At 37.8% G+C, this 20,772-nt stretch overlaps 1 protein-coding gene across 1 annotated transcript in view; it reads right to left on the bottom strand.

Moving 5' to 3' along the window:
- Positions 1-962: 962 nt before the first annotated feature.
- The window catches only part of LOC126355935 (DIS3-like exonuclease 2), a 192,000-nt gene continuing 172,190 nt past the window's right edge, over positions 963-20,772 (bottom strand). Inside the window, exon 15 of the mRNA XM_050006507.1 lies at positions 963-8,978. Coding sequence (XP_049862464.1) covers positions 8,745-8,978 — 234 coding nt within the window. The 3' untranslated portion in view covers positions 963-8,744. The remainder of the gene's footprint in view (positions 8,979-20,772) is intronic.

Here is a 20,772-nt window from a genome sequence, read left to right as displayed (position 1 = left end):
ACTACTCTTCACATTCAGAAAGGCCAACTGGCATTGATGAGCTTCATTTAAATGTTTAATCCATGAAGATCCACATCGGTGTACCCAATAATATGCAAATGTGATAAACTGCAACCATTTAACATTCTTGTAAAGTTTGTATTTAATGGGCAGCATTCAAAAGTTGCATTAGTGGTAAAATTAATGTAGCACTTAACAATTAAATGACTGTTCAACTGCTTACCATCCATATTCTTGTAAGTTCATATGTACCACATGGAACTGAAACCTATGTTTTCACCGGCCAATAAGGTCTGTCTTAGAAACTATTATATGTTTCAGTGAGATCACTGTCTTGAATCCAGCTATTTTCATTTGCTATGAGTATCATAGTTCTCTGTGGCAACAAAGCAATATGAAAGAAGATCTTCACATAACATAAAAAGAGTTGTCAGAATCGGTTCATTTACCCCAAAAGTTCATTTCAAGTTTGGAATATTAGGTCCACATTATATTCTATAGCTTGCTCATGTGTTTCCTCAGAAATAACATTTCTCAATATTAAACAAAATCCTGTCTTTCAAGGCCATAACATTACAAGATGACCTTAATGTTAAGTTGAGAGAGGAGAAGTATTGACGTACTAAATTTTCATTTTATTACAAGTAAATTCAACTGCATTAGATACAATAAATTTTTATTTAAATATAATTTTAAAAAGTACTGCTTGTTGAAATGTCACTTTATTCTGTACATAAAATCTTTGACATAAATAAATATTTTATGAAAATTTTTCCTCTTATCGACATAACACTTAAAAATTATTATTTACTTCAATATTAAATTGAAGTCACACTGTTGTACGGTGAAAAATCTGTAAACTGAGTAGCTGAATATCACAAGCAGACTTTTCTTGGTCAGGATGAAATTGATATTCTATTGTCATTGTTTTGCACTATTTTCATTGATAACATCCATTTCTCAAAAAAAAAAAAAAAAAAAAAAAAAAAAAAAAAAAAAAAAAAAAAAAAAAAAAAAAAAACGAGTTTTTCATCATTAAAAGTTAAAGTGGCTTTCAAAATTGGATTCCTAGCGGTGCAACCCACATCATTAGCTTGATGTCTACCAGATGAACCTGTAACAGTTCGAGATCAGAATAATTTGACTCTTGAAAACATTGTAGCTGCAGCAGCTCTTATTAAGTGAAGTTATATACAAGGTGTTCGGTGATTTTGTGCACTATTTTACAGGGGAGGGGGTAGTAAATTCTGAGAGGCAAATTGCCACAGTAACTGAAGGAAAACTCCATAAATATACACATCAGCCAGAAAAAATATCCTCCATAGGGAAAAAAGGCAAAGGTAAGGACAGTATGTAAACTGCTCAAAATATTTGCTTTTGACAGGTATTTCAATGTCAGAAATGTTAAGAGATTTATCTAAGAAAATAGTTTTAAAAAAATGTTTATTGGGTGTCATTTTACAATGTTTTTTAATGACAAGCCAGAAAAATTGGCAGTTTTAACAGAATCATGATATGCTATTCTATCATAATGACTTTCATAAGGGTCTTCAAAATTTTACATTGCAGTAGAAACTTGAGATGGAAATGACAGAGAAGAAAAGTTTGGTGCACAAAGGGATGCTCTACGTCCCATTAGCTGACAATTAAAACATGTATTTAACATGTAGGGAAAGATAGATTGCTACTTACCATAAATATGACACATTAAGTTGCAGACAGACACAATAAGCTTTTGGCCACAGCACTCATCAGTAAAAGAGAAAAACACACCATTCATTCACACAAGGAAGCACACCTCACGCACACATTACAACCAACACCAGAAGCTCAGGCCCAACTGACAGAATCTTTCAGTACTCAAAAGTTAATCAACAGATTTGGTTAAATCCTGAAACTACTTCAACATATTGCTGGACTCAAGAGAAGCTTAAAGCAGTCTAATAATGTTACTTGCATTATATTTAATAAAATTAAAACTGTTGATGTTTCATGATGTGATTCCATATAGCAGGTTGTTAATGGCTGTTGGATAAAATAAAAATATCAATTTTTTGATAATGTACTGAAGTTCCTGACACGCTGTGCATCAAAGAAAGTAACTAAGATTGGAATCATCTTCCTACTAACAGGTTGCTTGTTTCTGCCTTCATATGAAGATTTTTCTCTCATTAAGAGAGAGGTGCAGGTGGGAGTGGTATTGGGGGAGAGGGGGGAACTGGAGGGGGGATTAATATACTAATATACACATGAAGTATTTGAGAAATACAGACCACTAAAGTTGACTGGAAAAGATTGCCTGTCCCAAGGTTACACAATACCGGTAAAACAGCATTAAAAACAGCAATTCAGCTTCACTTCAGACTAATAGCCTATGGTAGAGCGCGCACAGAATAATGTGGCCAGTAGACAAGCAATCGGCAGAGGATACGTGGGGAGAGCAGTAGTGGTGGGGGTTAGGGCGGATGGCATAGTGGAAACTCCAAGTAGTTGAGAGGAAGTGCCATTCTGAACTGAAGCCTACTCACAATTTTTGTAAATATTAAGTGTAGCCCCTCCAAACCACACTGCCTGGTGACCACTCAAAAATATCTACTGTCACATCGACTATAGTGAGTATTTACAAAGAATTCCACTTAAAATGCAACGAAAAGCAGTGATTTTTTTTTTTTTTTTTCATGTGGCTTGTTAACCATTTGTAACTTTCAGAGAAGCTTCATGAGTGGCGAATTTGGAGCAAAACCCACATTTCTCTTGTTGCCATGTTAACATTTGCTTCTTTTGCCAAAACACAGCTGAGGTTACTCAACTGTCACCTCACTAACATGTTGTGCAGACATAATTGTGGGAGAATTCTGAAAGCATGGTTTATTAAGTGAGGAACTGATGAAAAGTTAAGATCAACAGATTAAAGCTATCATTTGCCAAAATCTCTTTTTGATATCTCAAATTGTTTATTAAATTTGAAGAATGCTGTGCATATGTCATTCTGCCTTTATTATTGGCATGTGCAATCATAAATGAGTGTGCTACTTCAAATCAATTTTCTTGCGATTGGTGACAGAGATCACCACCCAAGTAATATGCACCAAATGCAAAATCATAGCAATCCCTATTTTTAATTACAAACTTTTTCAAATTTCACTCACTGTCTTATTTAAATGCAAATATCTCAATAACTACAACCATTAATAAAAATGACAGGCACATGAACACGAAGGTGACAAATAGAGCTACAAGGAATGCAAAATGAAATGTTTTACGAAATAGTTTCTGTAAAATCATTTGAGAACATTTGTGGGCATGCAGCTTGATTCTGTCATTGCTGCACATTGCTCCCTGGCTGGAAGTTGGCAATGTCGGAGTCCCCTTCAGAACAAACAAATTAACTCTTCCAGTGCTTTGGACAAAAACTGGTTACTGCACATCACCCAAAGCATCCAGTGCAGGCTCTCCGTTAATTTTCTAGAGAACTAGGATGGGAACATTTTTATATTAGGTCAAAGTTGCAAATCTGTAAAGCAAACTGTGCATCTGTATATTCCTTTCAGTATGCCAGTAATGGCTGTAGAAAATCAAGAGGTTCATTGGCTGTCTTAAACTTGGAGAATATGTGAGTGTCGCCTTTGAAAAGCTGTAACAGGGTTAAGGGGAACATTTCTTATGAAGAGCACGAGTTTTTCACTGGCACAAATCATTTTTGGAAGGCCAAGAACATGTTGAAAATGAATCTCACTCAAGAAAACTATCAACTTCAAAAACCAAAGCAAACATCAGAAATGTGCATGCTCTTGTGCGATAAGACCAACATTTAACAATAAAGATGACAGGTGACCTGTTAAACTTTAACATTTTCACCATTCATCAAATTCTTACCGAAGTTTTGCACTTGTGAAAGGTTTGTGTGAAAATGATGTCAACAAACTTCACAACTTAGCAGAAGTACAATCAAAGAAAAGTTTATTGATGTTCTTCATAAGATTGCCAATGACGATAAATGGTTCAGCCATGCGATCACAGGTGATAGATGCTGGATTTTTTTAGTATGATCCTGAGACAAAGCGGCACGGTGAGGAGGGGCACACTGAGACATTTCCTGGGAGGAAAAAGCTCCAATCAGCAAATCAAAGCTCAAAACAATGCTGATGTGCTTTTTTTTGACAAAAAAATGGTGGTACTGTGCACAAAGAATTTGTTCCTCCAGAACAAACTGTCAACCAAGGGTTTTACAAAGATGACCCCAAAAAGCTCAGCAAAAGGGTGAACTGAGTAAGATCGTACACTGTCGTGATTCAGCATCCACTTGCCTGCAATGTCCCATATTACACAGCCACTTCCATCACAGAATTTTTTACCTCAACAGATATTTCTGTTGTTCTACAGACCTTGTATTCACCTGATCTGTGCCCTTGTGACTTTTTCTTCTCCTGAAATTGAAAAAGTATTAAAAAGACATCATGTTGGCTCTCAAGAGAACACTCAACAGAATGTAACCAACATGTTAACGTCCATACCATTCGAAGCTTTCAGTGCTGCTGCCAAGACTGGAAGAGACTCCAATTGGTATATAGCTGTTTTAAATGGGAAAATATTGTTGTTTGAAGAAATAAAAGCTTTGGTAGATAAAAAATTAGTTCCATTACTTCTCTCACACACCTTATATATGCTTTTCTGTAAAAGTAACTAAATTTTGAAATGCATTTCTGATGTTTTTAATGTAATACACACCTTCAAATGATACTTTAATATTACTTTGTCATATAGAAAATCCCTGCCTTAAGAGGGATAAACTAATAAGTGTGTGTTTACATCATAAGTAGACACGTGTATAGCTTGGTATCAAAAGAAAGTGGAGACAGACACACACACACACACACACACACACACACACACACACACACACACACACACACACACAGAGAGAGAGAGAGAGAGAGAGAGAGAGAGAGAGAGAGAGAGAGAGAGAGAGAGGGGGGGGGGGGGGGGGGGGGGGGAAGGGGCAAAAATAAAAGAAAAAAGAAAGAAAGCTGCTTCCTGATTTCATACAAACAGCATATGTCTGCCTCTGAAATCCAGCTACTCATACACTTTCAATGTCATTAACTATTTGTGATTATTTTAAGTCATTATTTGTACTTTTATTGATACAAAGTAAATGCGAAACACTTATAAAAACACGAGTACTCCTTGGAATGTTAATGACTTCTGTTATGACAGTCACTGTTGGCTGTTCTTTAAGTTCACCAGAACAATAAGAATTGACTAATTTGCCATCTCTGTGGTTCACATGTAATATATACAAAATTTTCAAGTAAATTGTATGCATTTAAAACAGCACTGCATTTTGCAAATATGTGATGTGCAATATCCCAAATTCACTTTTGCTCCTTCTTCATTCACATTACTTCTACGAATCAGGAGAATAACAGGAACTGTAAAACATAATACTTAGTGTTCTACCTTCTATCTGTACTGAAATGTAGTTAACTACAAAACCAAGTACAAATGAAGCACTTCCAATCATAAACAACACAGCTATGTAATAATTATTTCTTGCAGTAAGACTTTGGAACATTGTGGGTCACAAAATACAACAAATCTGATATTTCCAGATAGTATTCCAAAATGACACTTTGAATGTTATGCATGTGCAGAATAAGAAAATGAAAACAATTATACCAGTTGAACAAATAACACCGAGTTGTATAGTAATCCTCGCAATTTAAAACAATACTATCTATTTTTTTATATTCTGACTGTTAAGATAATGCTGGAAGTGTGCTGGAAGTGTGCTGAAAGAATTTTGGTTTTCTGCAAGACAACTAAAACATTCACCAAAGACTGAGCATTCTAAACAAAAAAGAGAAGGCTTGGAATACATTCTTATTCTTGAACACAAAAATTGAATCTGTATATCCAAATTATGTTTATGTAAAATGTTCTTTGTTTTCTGGATATATGTTATTGAAGAATTGAAAATTAATCTTACTGTAGCTACAGGCAAATTGCCTGTTTATTCTAAGGAAGCAATTAATCACAGATTTTAAATATTTTTGAAAAATCACAAGTTGGTGCAATTGCTATATGCCATTTCTTTGTTACAACTACTAGTTTTTGTCGATCAACAGATCATCCTTACACATGAAAACTGACAACTACATGCCATGCAACCAAAAACAATCCTTTGTACCTAGATCCATACTATACATGAACTGTGTCACAATTACAGAATGCAAAAAAGTATCCAATTTATGCATTAGGCAAAATGTTAGGGTAAAGCACAAGACCAAACTGAGAGAGTATTTTTAGAGCTTTGTGTCCTTTTTTGTGCAATACTTCTGATAGGAGGACTACGACATGTGTGCCTTGTTCTTCAGGAAAATTTCAATCCAAAAGTGCACATTGAAAGTGTTTCAGTTGCCCTACTAAACAGTGTGGCCTGGTTATAGGAGGGCTGGAGTATCTGTATTGTTAAAGAAAGCACCTGCAAAGATACTTTAGTTTTCAAAGAGTTAGTATTATTTGCAGCAGAAGTTGCTAAAAAAATGACAAAAAACCTTAACTTGGTATATCATCTGCCTATAGACAGATATAACAGGAAAAAGAACAACCATGGTGGCATAAACCACAGCTAGGGTACAAGTGAGCAAAATTATGTCACAACTTTGAACTGGGAGTCATGAAGAATGTTTCTTCATCTGATAAAGTATGCAAATAACTGCACTTTGTCACTGAGATAAAACAATGTCCAGAAGTAAAAGTGCTTTGTCCATTTCTAAATTAGGTGTGAAATTTATTTTTCTTAGCCAAGAGAATTATCACTGAACACACACACACACACACACACACACACACACACACACACACACACACACACACACACACATTTGGACATGCTAGTCGCTGTCACAACTAGTGGTAGAGAGCTCATTTTCCAAGATGGGTTCTGTCCACGTCATAATATGAATGTCAAATAGTATCAAATAGTATGTACACTGACATCTGCCAGTTCAACAAATTGGTCACACAATTTCCACAAACAATATTGCCCTATGTAGCCACCCAACTTGCTAGATTTCCCAATGGGGGAATTGCATTCTGTATGGTTTCTTTAAACCCAGAATATCACTTTAGACCTGGTGAAGCAAGTTAGGCATCTTATGTTTCTAATATTACATAGTGTGATCACTTGAAGGACACCTAAGGTTGAACACTGAAACTTCCATCTTTGAGATGATGGAAACAGCTTAATTCATGAACGGTCTCCAAATAAATACAACTTTATGGAATTACTAAACAACATTAATGAAATCAACAGTCAAATCACTATGATGTGTTACTCCAACGTCTCAACAAGGTGGAAAACTCTTCAAAATGTTGCGACGACACAGTGCCACAACTCAGCTGATAATCCAAGATTTTATAAATGAAATACACCAAGAAAGCCTGCATTCACACTAAATAATATGTAATAACTTTGAAGATAATGTATGCAATTTCAGATGCCTACTCCTTACAGTATGTCTACATTACTATGGATACATCCACACACTTCTACATAACCCTAGACAAATTGAGAGGAAGCATATAACAACAGCTTTTAAACAAAATATATAAAATAAAGATAAATATGGTAAAACAACTGCAAGCAAATAATACAAATAAAACATACTGAAATAATACAAATAAAACATACTGACATAAATCACAGCACAAATACAAGTGACCAAGATACAAAATGGTGTGATCACAAAATTTTTCACAACAGCATATGTTAATAAAAATTGTTAATGTGCAGTCTTGCTCCATTTACTGTTTTCGCTCATGCTTTCGAAACTTATTTGTATCTTCCTCAACATCAGTAGAAAAATTTCAGTTGTTGAAACATTACTGACTTTCTACACATTCTTCTACCACTCATTCAGTTGCCTTTGGCAGCAGCAAAGTTTACCACACTCTGCATGTGCGGAGAGGCCAATTCAGTAATGGAGAAAGTTGCACTACATCTTTCTACCTTGTGGTGTGTAACAATCTGTTCAGTCACATGTTGATAAACTTACATTCTCTCCGTATATTTTTAAACTCTTGATAGTAAAAATTCTTGATAGCAACAACTCTGAAAAGGCATAACTTGTATATGGAAAATCTCTTCTCATTACATTTGAGACTGAAATGAGAGAAATTTCCATCCTTACAGTAGACCAACCACCTATAACCTTAACTTGAAACAAAATTCAGTTTTCTAGTCATATCTGAAACAAATTGAAGAGGTGCATAAGATGATTACTGACTGTTAAAAGATCAATATATTCAGCATAACTACAGCAGTTCCAAACAGTGTGATGATGTTATACATATTACTTATGTAATGCAACGTTAGATTTCATAAAATATTTCTATATCCATTATAAAAATCAAATGTCAAATGACAGACAGAAAACACTGAAAAAAGTTTCTGATTTGCACATTTTATCTTCTACACATGTGACAGCACAAAGTAGGCATTATCTTTTCTATACCATAAAGACATGAACCAAAAATAAAGTGTAACTCAAGAGACAAGCTACAGTACTTCTTTCATCAGCAGTTTCTGTTTAGTGTCATTTTCGTCTATACCTGCTACCACCGAAAATCTTTCTCTTTCTACATGATACATTCAGTTACTGTCATAAACATAGTGTTACCAACTGGAGTCTAGAAAACTCACAACAAACACAAAATAAAGTGAGTCACTTTGAATACTGTCATGTCAAACATCCATCAACATTGCTAACATTACTGATATTAGCATTCTGAGGATCTATCAGCTCAGCCAGAATTTTAGTCTGCTCTTCTGCAGCTGTCAGTCTCACACGAACTAAGCTGAATATCTCAATTACTTGGCAGAATACGTTATTCAAATTCTTTGATGACTTCCACGCTATTTTCAAGAATGAGAAATCCTTCTGGGATTCAAATTCAACATCTGCATCCAATTTCTGCAAAAACAAAAATATCTGTCATAAACAGATATAAAAATACAAACAAATTTTTAAATTATAATCCACATATTTTATTGGACAGTAGGTCAAAGGAGTGATGTTAATACGAGAGGGAACTAATTTAAAATATACCTACTACACAGTCAGGGCTTGCAGTTACTGGCAAACATGTTACAGAAGATTGAGAGCTGTTCTTTAAAACAAACACTCAACTTCGGAAAGAATCTACTTGCCAGTCTACAATTAGGTTTTACTCTCTGTGATAAATTAGCCACATTTTTCACATACATTATTATATAGACAGTATAACATGATGGTTTTAGGTGATGAGAGTTTTGAATTATGGTTGTGTAAGAGACCTACAGAGATTGGACCTGAGCTACCATTGGCAACCTCAAACAAACAACTGTGCTACTAAATGCTTTGTGTACTTCATTTTGCTGCGTGTTTTACACTGCTCATTGTTTTCTTTTCAGCTTTGAAAAATGTGAAGACACTAGTCCTGGTCCGTCATGAGGTATGAATGTGATGTCAATGATGCAAGAAAGGATCGGCAATCCCTATGAACATGTGTCAGTTCCGGTTCTGCAAATGTACAGAACTCTGATGTGGGGTGCAGCCCTGTGAGAGGAAGGCTGGGCTTGTTCCCCCAACTGCTCCTCTCCTCTTGGGCAGTCTAAGTTCCTGTTTGTTCACACTTGCAGCCAACGGCCATGATATAGTGTCTTCAATGAAACTCGTCTTGCCAATATTGTTCAAATGTTACATTTCTCTTTCTTGCTGACTTAAAAAAATATGCATTAATACATTAAAAAATTCATTTTTAAGGTACAGTATACTGATGCAAAACTGTGATATACTATTTCAATAATTTATTAAGTGCTTAAGTTTTTTCGTAACAGAGCTGAATCTTCTTAGAGACATTACATAACAGTACTATGCTTCTTAAAAACATTGTATCCCTTTTTTACTAACTCCCTCTATTTTTATTATCTTCCAGATTTTCTCAGCCCTTTACGGATTAATTCCTGATCAAATGCTATAACAGGTATGTTATTCATTGTTTTCAAAACTTAAAGCCCTTTTATTACAAATTTGGATACAATCTTAATATACAAAGATTCAAATAAAACAGAAAGAAACTTCCACATGGGAAAAATATATTAAAAATAAAGATTCCAAGACTTACCAAGCGGGAAAGCGCCGGCAGACAGGCACATGAACAAAACACACAAACACACACACAGAATTACAAGCTTTCGCAACTGGCAGTTGCTTCGTCAGGAAGGAAGGAAGGAGAGGGAAAAATGAAAGGGTGTGGGTTTTAAGGGAGAGGGTAAGGAGTCATTCCAATCCCGGGAGCGGAAAGACTTCCCTTAGGGGAAAAAAAGGACAGGTGTACACTCGCACACACACACACACACATATCCATCCGCACATACACAGACACAAGCAGACATATTTAAAGGCAAAGAGTTAAGGGCAGAGATGTCAGTCGAGGCGGAAGTACAGAGGCAAAGAAGTTGTTGAAAGACAGGTGAGGTATGAGCGGCGGCAACTTGAAATTAGCGGAGGTTGAGGCCTGGCGGATATCGAGAAGAGAGGATATACTGAAGGGCGAGTTCCCATCTCCGGAGTTCGGATAGGTTGGTGTTGGTGGGAAGTATCCAGATAACTCGGACGGTGTAACACTGTGCCAAGATGTGCTGGCCGTGCATCAAGGCATGTTTAGCCACAGGGTGATCCTCATTACCAACAAACACTGTCTGCCTGTGTCCATTCATGCGAATGGACAGTTTGTTGCTGGTCATTCCCACATAGAAAGCATCACAGTGCAGGCAGGTCAGTTGGTAAATCACGTGGGTGCTTTCACATGTGGCTCTCCCTTTGATTGTGTACACCTTCCGGGTTACAGGACTGGAGTAGGTGGTGGTGGGAGGGTGCATAGGACAGGTTTTACACCGGGGGCGGTTGCAAGGGTAGGAGCCAGAGGGTAGGGGAGGTGGTTTGGGGATTTCATAGGGATGAACCAAGAGTGTCTTTCCGCCGTCCACCTAACCTTCGTAACCTCTTGGTTCATCCCTATGAAATCCCCAAACCACCTCCCCTACCCTCTGGCTCCTACCCTTGCAACCGCCCCCGGTGTAAAACCTGTCCTATGCACCCTCCCACCACCACCTACTCCAGTCCTGTAACCCGGAAGGTGTACACAATCAAAGGGAGAGCCACATGTGAAAGCACCCACGTGATTTACCAACTGACCTGCCTGCACTGTGATGCTTTCTATGTGGGAATGACCAGCAACAAACTGTCCATTCGCATGAATGGACACAGGCAGACAGTGTTTGTTGGTAATGAGGATCACCCTGTGGCTAAACATGCCTTGATGCACGGCCAGCACATCTTGGCACAGTGTTACACCGTCCGAGTTATCTGGATACTTCCCACCAACACCAACCTATCCGAACTCCGGAGATGGGAACTCGCCCTTCAGTATATCCTCTCTTCTCGATATCCGCCAGGCCTCAACCTCCGCTAATTTCAAGTTGCCGCCGCTCATACCTCACCTGTCTTTCAACAACTTCTTTGCCTCTGTACTTCCGCCTCGACTGACATCTCTGCCCTTAACTCTTTGCCTTTAAATATGTCTGCTTGTGTCTGTGTATGTGCGGATGGATATGTGTGTGTGTGTGTGTGTGTGTGTGCGAGTGTACACCTGTCCTTTTTTTCCCCTAAGGGAAGTCTTTCCGCTCCCGGGATTGGAATGACTCCTTACCCTCTCCCTTAAAACCCACACCCTTTCATTTTTCCCTCTCCTTCCTTCCTTCCTGACGAAGCAACTGCCAGTTGCGAAAGCTTGTAATTCTGTGTGTGTGTTTGTGTGTTTTGTTCATGTGCCTGTCTGCCGGCGCTTTCCCGCTTGGTAAGTCTTGGAATCTTTATTTTTAATATATACAAAGATTCAAATTTCTTGCTGAGTATTGTGACTGATGAGTGTGTGATACTTGATAATTTCAACTGTGAACTATGTGGGAAGAATAGCCTTTAACAGGCATTACAGTTATGAGGTCACATTCCTTGACTCCCACAGTTTTGCGGTTCAGTTTCAAATAGAACACTCACGCTACTTCTGTCATACAATTAAAGGCAATAAAATTTGACACGAGCAAAAATAAAGGAAAAATTATTTTTAAATCACTGTACTGATGTAATTCCAGATAAATGAAGCAAAATGAAATCGGCTACCAAATCAATTAAGCAAAAACACTCAACTCCCACAGTTTTGCGCTTCAGTTTCAAATAGAACACTCACGCTACTTCTGTCATACAATTAAAGGCAATAAAATTTGACACGAGCAAAAATAAAGGAAAAATTATTTTTAAATCACTGTACTGATGTAATTCCAGATAAATGAAGCAAAATGAAATCGGCTACCAAATCAATTAAGCAGAAACACTCATAACTACAACATAAGCAACATAATACACAAACCCAATACAATGAAAACAGTAGACTATTTCATGTAGTATTACTGTTTTACAACCAGAAAGAGTAAGAACAAGAGATTTTAACAGACTATTTGTCTGATGCAGTGGAACAGGCAACACTCTTTATGGATCACTTTATGGGGAACAAATATGAAAAGGATGTTCAAACCACTCCTTCTCTACAGACAGTACGTAGGGCCACAGTCTGTTACCTTCCGAACTTAATTCATTACCATTGCAACAGGCACTAAATGACAATATTGAGTTACATTTGAATGCCCTACTAGAATGTAATCAGGAGTTGAACAGATTGTAATGACACTAGACACTGAGACACAGAAGCATTCGGGTCTGGGGTGAATCTGCTTTGAGCACAGCTCTTACAACTTCAGCACTGTTCACACATCTCACCAATTGCTTTGGACCCTGACAGGCTAGTGTACTATGGATAGAGTTGTGCCAATCCTGCTGACGTGGGAGTTTCTGAGAGGTCAGTATTACGCCTTTATCAGCCATCAGCTTTTGTTGGTGAAGCATCAGGAGACTATCAAGTCATATATTTAAAAAAATGTACTCACCAAACAGTGGCAGAACACACACACACATAAAAGACTGTTGCGATTGGCTAGCTTTTGGAACCAATGGCTCCTTCAGGCAGAAGGGTTGAAGGAAAAGAAACAAAGGCGAATTAAATAATTTCATCAATAATTGACAGTTTTCATTGTTGTAAGTGATATACTTAGCTTTTCTGTTGACTTCATAGTTTAATTCTTCAATTCTTTGCATTTTTTGTGTGCTTAAAGAGTAATATAAAAATTCACGGCATATTTTTGTATTCGAGGGGTGTAATATTGCATTTTAGTATGGGAACGTGTACATTCACACACACAGTAGTCATTTGTTTGTTTCTTCTGGACAACCAGTAACTGTTGACCACAGCTCAATCAGCTGCCAGCCTGCATTGGTTAAGCTACAGGGGACTAGCAAGGTACATATTTAGCTCTTTCTGTCTGTTTCGTAGTTCAATTCTTAAGTTAGTCTACATCTACATTTACACCTATGTGAATACTCTGCAACTACAAAATGTAAGCTTTCATGGCCGGAAATGTCACAATTAATAAAATGTTCTGGTCTATTATGCCATGGTCGAATGGAGTTCACCATCTGTTGAGGACATTTTCAAGGGGGATCATAGCTTCTTTTCATGTTGGATTCTCACTCTGGCCCACTACTGACTAGAGCAAAATACCATTTCTGCACACTGGTGTGACATCATATGTTTTGAATACATGAGCACAATTGGCTGTTGCTGACTGCCATTGTCCACTGTTGCTGTCACTCCATGGTGGAATACTGGGGCACATCATCTTCAGCACCAGAATCCATATATCATTCAATTTCACACCCTCCTCCTTCCTATTGAAACTCCTGGAGTGTTTTACAATCTCTATTGCCTCTCTTTATAAACTTTCATAGTGTCCACTTGTACCTGACAGTACTTGAGTCCTATCAAAGTGAATGTGTTGGTCTCCTGGCTACAAAGCATGTTCTGCAACAGCCCACAACATTTTATTAATTGTACTCTGGAACTGGAACTTAAGCACCTGGCAGAGGGTTCTTTAACTACATTCAGTTTGCTTCTCTGCCGTTCCACTCCATAACAGTGCATGAGGCGTAGGCGTGGTGGAGGGGGGGCAAATGAACATTTAAATCTTTTTATGTGGCTTCAGATTTCCCTTATTTTAATACGATGAGAATTTCTCCCTATAAAGTGGGTGCCAATAAAATATGTTCACATTTAGAGGAGAAAGTTGGTGAATGAAATTTTATGAAAAAATCTCACAGCAACAAAAAATGACCTTGTGTTAATGATTGCCGTCCTAACTCATTTATCATATCTGTGACACACTCTCCTCTATTTTGCAATAATACAAAATGAGATGCTCTTCTATAAACCTTTTTGATGTCCTCTGTCAAACATATTTGGTAATGATCCCATACTTAAGTTGTTAGTAATTGTAATTTTTAGGCATCTAGTCGAAATGACAACCTTTAAATTTGCATGATTCATCACGTAACCAAAATTTATCATGTAATCGAAATTTAACAGATTACTTTCTGTACTCAAGTGGATGACCTCATACTTGCCCTTATTGAAAGACAATTGCCACTTTTTGCACCATTCAGATAATCATATCTAAATCATTTTGCACTTCATTTTGATCTTCTGATGATTTTACTAGATGGTAAATGACTGCATCATCCGCAAAGAATCTAAGAGTGTTCAGATTATCTCTTAAGTTGTTTATGCAGATTAACAACAGCAGATGGCCTATAACACCTCCTTGGGGAATGTTAAATATCAATCCAGTATTACTCAATGATTTTCCATCGATTACTAAGTACAGTGATCTTTCCGAGTGGAAATCACAGGGCTACTCACACAACTGAAGTGTTACTTCATAGGCACGCAATCTGATTAGAAGTCTTTTAAGGAACTTTGTCAAAAGGCTTCTGGAAACCTAGAAATATGGACTCAATTTGAGATCCCCTGTCGACAGCATTCACTATTTTGTGTAAATAAAGAGCTAGTTGTGTTTCACAAGAATGATATTCTCTAAATCCATGCTGACTGTGTGTCAATAGACCATTTGTCACCTTTGAGGTAATTAATAATGTTCTAAAATCCTACTACAAATCAAATCAGTAATATTTGTAATTTCGCTAAGTATAGGGCTTTTGTATCAGCATATTCTGAAATAAATCTTATTGGTATGCTAATTGAACTGGAAGCCTTAGTTTTATTAACTACTCTAAGCTGCTTGCTACACTGAGAATACTACTTCTAAGTTAATCATGTTGGCAGCTGTTGTTGATTTGAATTCTGGATATTTACTTCATCTTCTTCGGTGAAGGAATTTTGGAAAATTGAATTCAAAAACTTTGCTTTAATGGCACTGTCATCAGCAATATTACCACTGGTATTGAGCAGTGAAGGTATTGATTGTTTCTTACTTCTGGTGTGCTCTACATATGACCGAATCTCTTTGGATTCTCTGACAGGTTTTGACAAACAGTTTCATTATAGAAGCTATTAAAAACACCTCACACTGAAGTACACACTAAGTTTTGAGCTTCAGTAACTGTTTTGACCTGTTTTTATTTGCCATGGGGGATTAGCACCATATTTTATTAATTTATTTGTTATATATCTTTCAACTTCCTCAAATACTATTTCTTTGAATTGAAGCCACATCTCATCTACACTTACATAGTTAATTGGGAATAAGTGGGGGTTCTCTCTTAGGAAGCAGTCAGATGAATTTTTGTCTGCTTTTTTAAACAGATATATTTTGCACTTACTTTTAGTGGATTTAGATATTGTGGTGTTTGGTCACACTACAAAGATCTTGTGGCCACTAATCCCTGTACCCATCATGATGCTCCCTATTTGCTCAGAATTATTTATTGCTAAGAAGTAAAATATGTTTATGCAATCATTTACACTTGGTGTGGGCTCCTGTACTAATTGTTCAAAATAATTTTTGGAGAAAGCATTTAGTACAATTTCTGACAATGTTTCATACTTACCGTCAGCTTTGAATATGTATTTTTGCCAACAAATTAAAAGCAGATTGAAGTTACCACCAACTATAATTGTGAGAGTGGGGTACCTATTTTTGATAAGAGTCAAGTTTGCTGTGAACTGTTGAGCAGTTGTATCATCACAGTCAGGAGGTCAGTGTAAGACTAATTAATAATTAATTCTGTTGGTCATGTAAAACCTTTAATCATACTTGCTTACAGGAACTATCTACTTCAGTGTCACTACAAGATTAACTATTTCTAACAGCAATAAAGATACCACTGACAACTGTATTTAATCTAACCTTCTGGAACACTTATGTGCTTCGAAAAAATTTTGGTTGAACTTACCCCTGGCAGGAAATATATAGTGCATGTGTGTGCTAGGTGCAAACACAGAACGTGCTGGCTGCAGTTCACCTGAAGATATTTTTGGCTATGCTTAGCCACCTGCATGGTTGCTGCCTTTGGGTGTAGTGCTGTAGAGCATCTGGGGCATCACATAGGACATGTCAGGTGTTGCTTATTTCACCCACACGCTCTGCTGCCAAGGCAACTTGCAGTGTACCCATCATTGGGATCTGTGCTCACCACAGGCTGACTTGCGGATTCTAACACATTTGTGTCACTTGGGGTGTGAAGTCAATGTGGAGGCTGGTCTTGTGGTCATGCTAATTCACTCTGTGAGAGGATAGCAGGATAGAAGCAGGCACATGGTGGGGTGGATGGGTTTACTAAGAATTGGGAGGTCCAACATAAGGTACGTTATGGAGACCATTACAGAAATAGCATTCTGGGCTGGAAAGAAAGCCAATGAGAACTCAGTATGTCAGCTGATGAGCTCCATCCAATATGCGGAGGACGCCCTGCCTGTAGCTATCAAGCGTGCAGGGTGCGATCTTCTGGAAGTTGTGGCTCACTTTGACATCAATGATGTCTGTCACTTGGGCTCTGAGGCCATCCTCTGTTCATTTGGGTAGCTAGCACAAGTGGTTTAGACTGTTGGCCTTGCGTGTGAGGTGCAAGCAGAGCACACAACTTGCAGCATTGTTTCTGGAGTTGACTGGGGACCTTTGGTTTGGAGCTGTTTGGGTGGGTCACACTGATTGGGTGGGTCTCAACCAAAGCCTCTGTCAGTTTTATGATGGTCTTGCCTATGATTTATAGACTGTGCTTTGGCATAAGGAATTGTAGGGCTACCCTCAATAGATCAGGGGTAGACTGCAAAGAGGAAGCAGCTACTCAGGTAGCATATGGGAGTTTTTTTTAGTCTAGGTTGTAGTCGGAGGGCCCCTGATGAATGCTCATCTGCTGATTCAGAGTGTGAAATCAGATCTCTGACAAAGTGGACATACCTTTGAGTGTCAAAATTTTAACAGTAAAATGACGAAGTATTTGTAATATAGCACCTGAACCTACTGCCCTTTACAAAGATGTCAGACTAAAATTATTCTCGCAGCCAAGAGCTGGCTGAAACCCGAAGTAGAAAGCTTCAAAATATTTAGTGACGCATGGGGAGTATATCAAGAAGACAGACCCAATTCCGTCGTCGCTGGCGGCGCAGTGTACCTGTCTATCGCAGTTTGAAGGCTATTGATATTGACTTTGCTGGTCAATTTAATAAACAGCAGTTGATTGGAGGTCCAAATGTATTTTGTGGACTCCATCTGAACTTTACCTGTGATGTACAAGCAGTGTTTGGAGGTAGTACTTGGCTCACACTTGCTGTTGTGTGGGGCAATCAAGCAGATTATGGTGGTCTTGAAGCTTTTCCTGATGCTAACATTCTGACTTGGAAGACATTGAGTATTTCTGAGACTACAGGATTGTTGGCTAAACAGCCTTATGGTACTCTAGTTCCAAGCATGCCATTTGTTTTGAGTACTAGAAAGAAGAAGAAATTAAATGCTGATGAGTACCTCTTTATATGGGCCAAAGTTGGTAATGGCAATTGTAAAATAAAGATCAATGGCGATTGTATGATTTATTATAGACAATAAAGATCCTTATCTCCTTTCCTTATTTCCTTTCTAAAAATAACATTGATTGAGTGGTTATGGGTCGCACCAGACCGCTCGTGAATTTCTTTTTTAAACAAGAAGGCCCTCTGGTTTGCTCGCTAGGCGGGTGACCTTGAACGGGACTTAGCCGCCAGCGACGACGCCATGCACGTCGCAGAGGCATTGCTGTGGCACGTTAACACAAGTGGTATGCATGCAATAGCGTGTGCTATCTACATGTTCCAAAACACTATGCATAAAAACAGGATTTTTCTGTGGCTCATACCTCAGGTTCTACTGGTGATAGAAAGAAAGGGTCAAGTGCTTTGGGTAACTTTTGAAGTAGGGACCATTTGTGTACCCAAAAGAAGGATTGTCTTACTGTAACTACCCTACAGTACAGCGTGGAAGTTTGAATATTACACATTTTCTCCAGCTTAGACAAATGGAGTAAATCAGTTGACTCTTTTTGCACTGGGTGTGAACTACAGCGTGTCTTAAGGGGCTTACGGAGGTGCCATTTAGTTCACGGGTGATTCCTGAGAAAATCCATAAAAAGTGTTTTTCACCATTTTTCTGCCGTCTGCAGCAGATATCTAACCAAAGCAAAGTGCTCAAATTGTAATAGCATATTGTCTTGGCATTTAGCTAGAAGTGCTATCTCCCCATTTTCAAAAACTGAGAACCACACCAAAAACAATGGTTTTGGGTAAGAAAAGCAAAATGTGTATTCCAAGGCGGTTAGGCACAGCAAATGGCTGTAATTTTCACGATATTCCTACAATTGGGATCTCGAATAACCTTGAAAATTTTCTTGATATCTTTATCCTTTCAGAAATAAAAGGATTCAAAGTATCATCAAAAGTGTTACGGGAAACCCACATTGTGGTACTGAAGTACACGCAAAATTTTTGTGCACGTAAAATCCAGTATGAGGTGTAAAATTAGTTTTGCATTATCCTAATTTCATCTAAGTAAACCACCAAAATTTTACTTATCCGTAAAGTTATTTTCATTTGAGTGACACGCCCTGCTATTGCAGAGAAAAGAAGGGAGCCAGATAAAAATGCTCCTATTGGAGCAAAAAAAGGTGGATATGCTCCTGTTTAATAGACTGACTGAGAAAAGTGGGGTACCATCTGCTTCATTCTTCCTTCATCATCACCTTTAAACATATTCCTACATTTTTTTTTTGCATGTCATCATATTCTCACTTTTCTATGCTGCAAGAGAAAGAGACAGTGGTAGTGGGAATGAGATGGAAGTAATAAATACTGAGAGAGAGAGAGAGAGAGAGAGAGAGAGAGAGAGAGAGAGGTAAAATGACAGGAGACAGTAGCAGAAAGATAGTACGAGGGAGACTAGGCGTTAAGACAGGATACAGTCACACTTAGAGGTACACAAAAAGAGACAATGACACTGAGTTCAGCAGAATGAGTGAATGAGAATGGGCAACCGGGAGTGGATGAGCAACTCACAGGAGGAATGAATGAGTTACAGTTACGAGAGGGTGAGGCAGTGAGGTGAGTTGCATGTTACCAAGAGTGCGTGTATTTTTGAGAAAATTTTTAAATGTGCCGAGGAAGGTAGAATGAGGCAGCTAGTATCCCACTTTCCAGTAGGTCTTTTAAGCAGAAGCATATTCACTTTTTTTTGTGCTCTGATAAGAGTATTTTTCCACTGGTAGTTTCCCTCTCCTTTGTATGCGCAATATGTTACATTTGGAAATGACTTAAGTCTTCTGACAGTGATACTCTCTTGTACTACCTATGAACAGACTTATGGAGCTTCTGACATTATCTACTAAATCCAAACATACTATAAAAATCTATGTACCTATATATGTATCTTTATAGGTATGTACCACAACTCTTAAACCAATTGACCAATTTCAACCAAACTTGGTATGTAAATCTCTCACTGTCTGGAAATAATCTCTGTGGGCATAAGAACCACCTACATATGAAAAGGATAGGGTTGGGGGTGAAAAAGAAGTGTAGCTCACAATGAGTGAATACCCAGACTTTATTCATCCATTATTTGAGAATGAGCGCACTTAGCGACTTGCAACCAACTTACACATAATTTCGAGCTTTTTTGAAAATTATCCTCACTGTCAATCACAACAAAATGATGAAAGGAATAAACTTTATTGCTTACTATATTCCCACTGTTCATACACTAAAAACTGTTGCATCAGGCATATCATTTTAATTTATTACTTCTTTACTACTAACTGTATTCATGACACATTTTGCAGAGAGTATTCACATATATAACTGAATGTACTTGCACAATTAGATCATTGCACGGGGCTTAGTTCAGGAGCTATGACGTCATCAACATCGAGCTGCATGAAAACAAAACTGTAGAACTAAATTCACTAGAGATAGACGTGAAATATGTGTACAAACACACATGAAATATATTAAATGTATGTGAAATATAGGCCAAATGTACTTATGTGGGCAGTGCTAAAGGTAAAAAACTCCCTCTAAGCCCATGATCAATTTCAACCAAACTTGTTACACATATTACAATCTGTAAAGAAATACTGTGGAAATACGAACCTGCAAACTCATACTATGGTGGGGTTGATAATGTAGAGAGAGAAGGGGGAAGAGATTGACTGACAGAAGGGGAAAGACGATATAGACATGAATGCGAGGGGGAGGGGGGGAAGGGAGGGGGACACAGAGAAAGGGAAGAGGTGAAAA

This window comes from Schistocerca gregaria, chromosome 3, assembly GCF_023897955.1.
Source record: "Schistocerca gregaria isolate iqSchGreg1 chromosome 3, iqSchGreg1.2, whole genome shotgun sequence".
Taxonomy (NCBI): domain Eukaryota; kingdom Metazoa; phylum Arthropoda; class Insecta; order Orthoptera; family Acrididae; genus Schistocerca; species Schistocerca gregaria.
The sequence above is the reverse complement of the archived record's forward strand: the minus strand, read 5'-3'. Positions and strand labels throughout refer to the sequence as shown.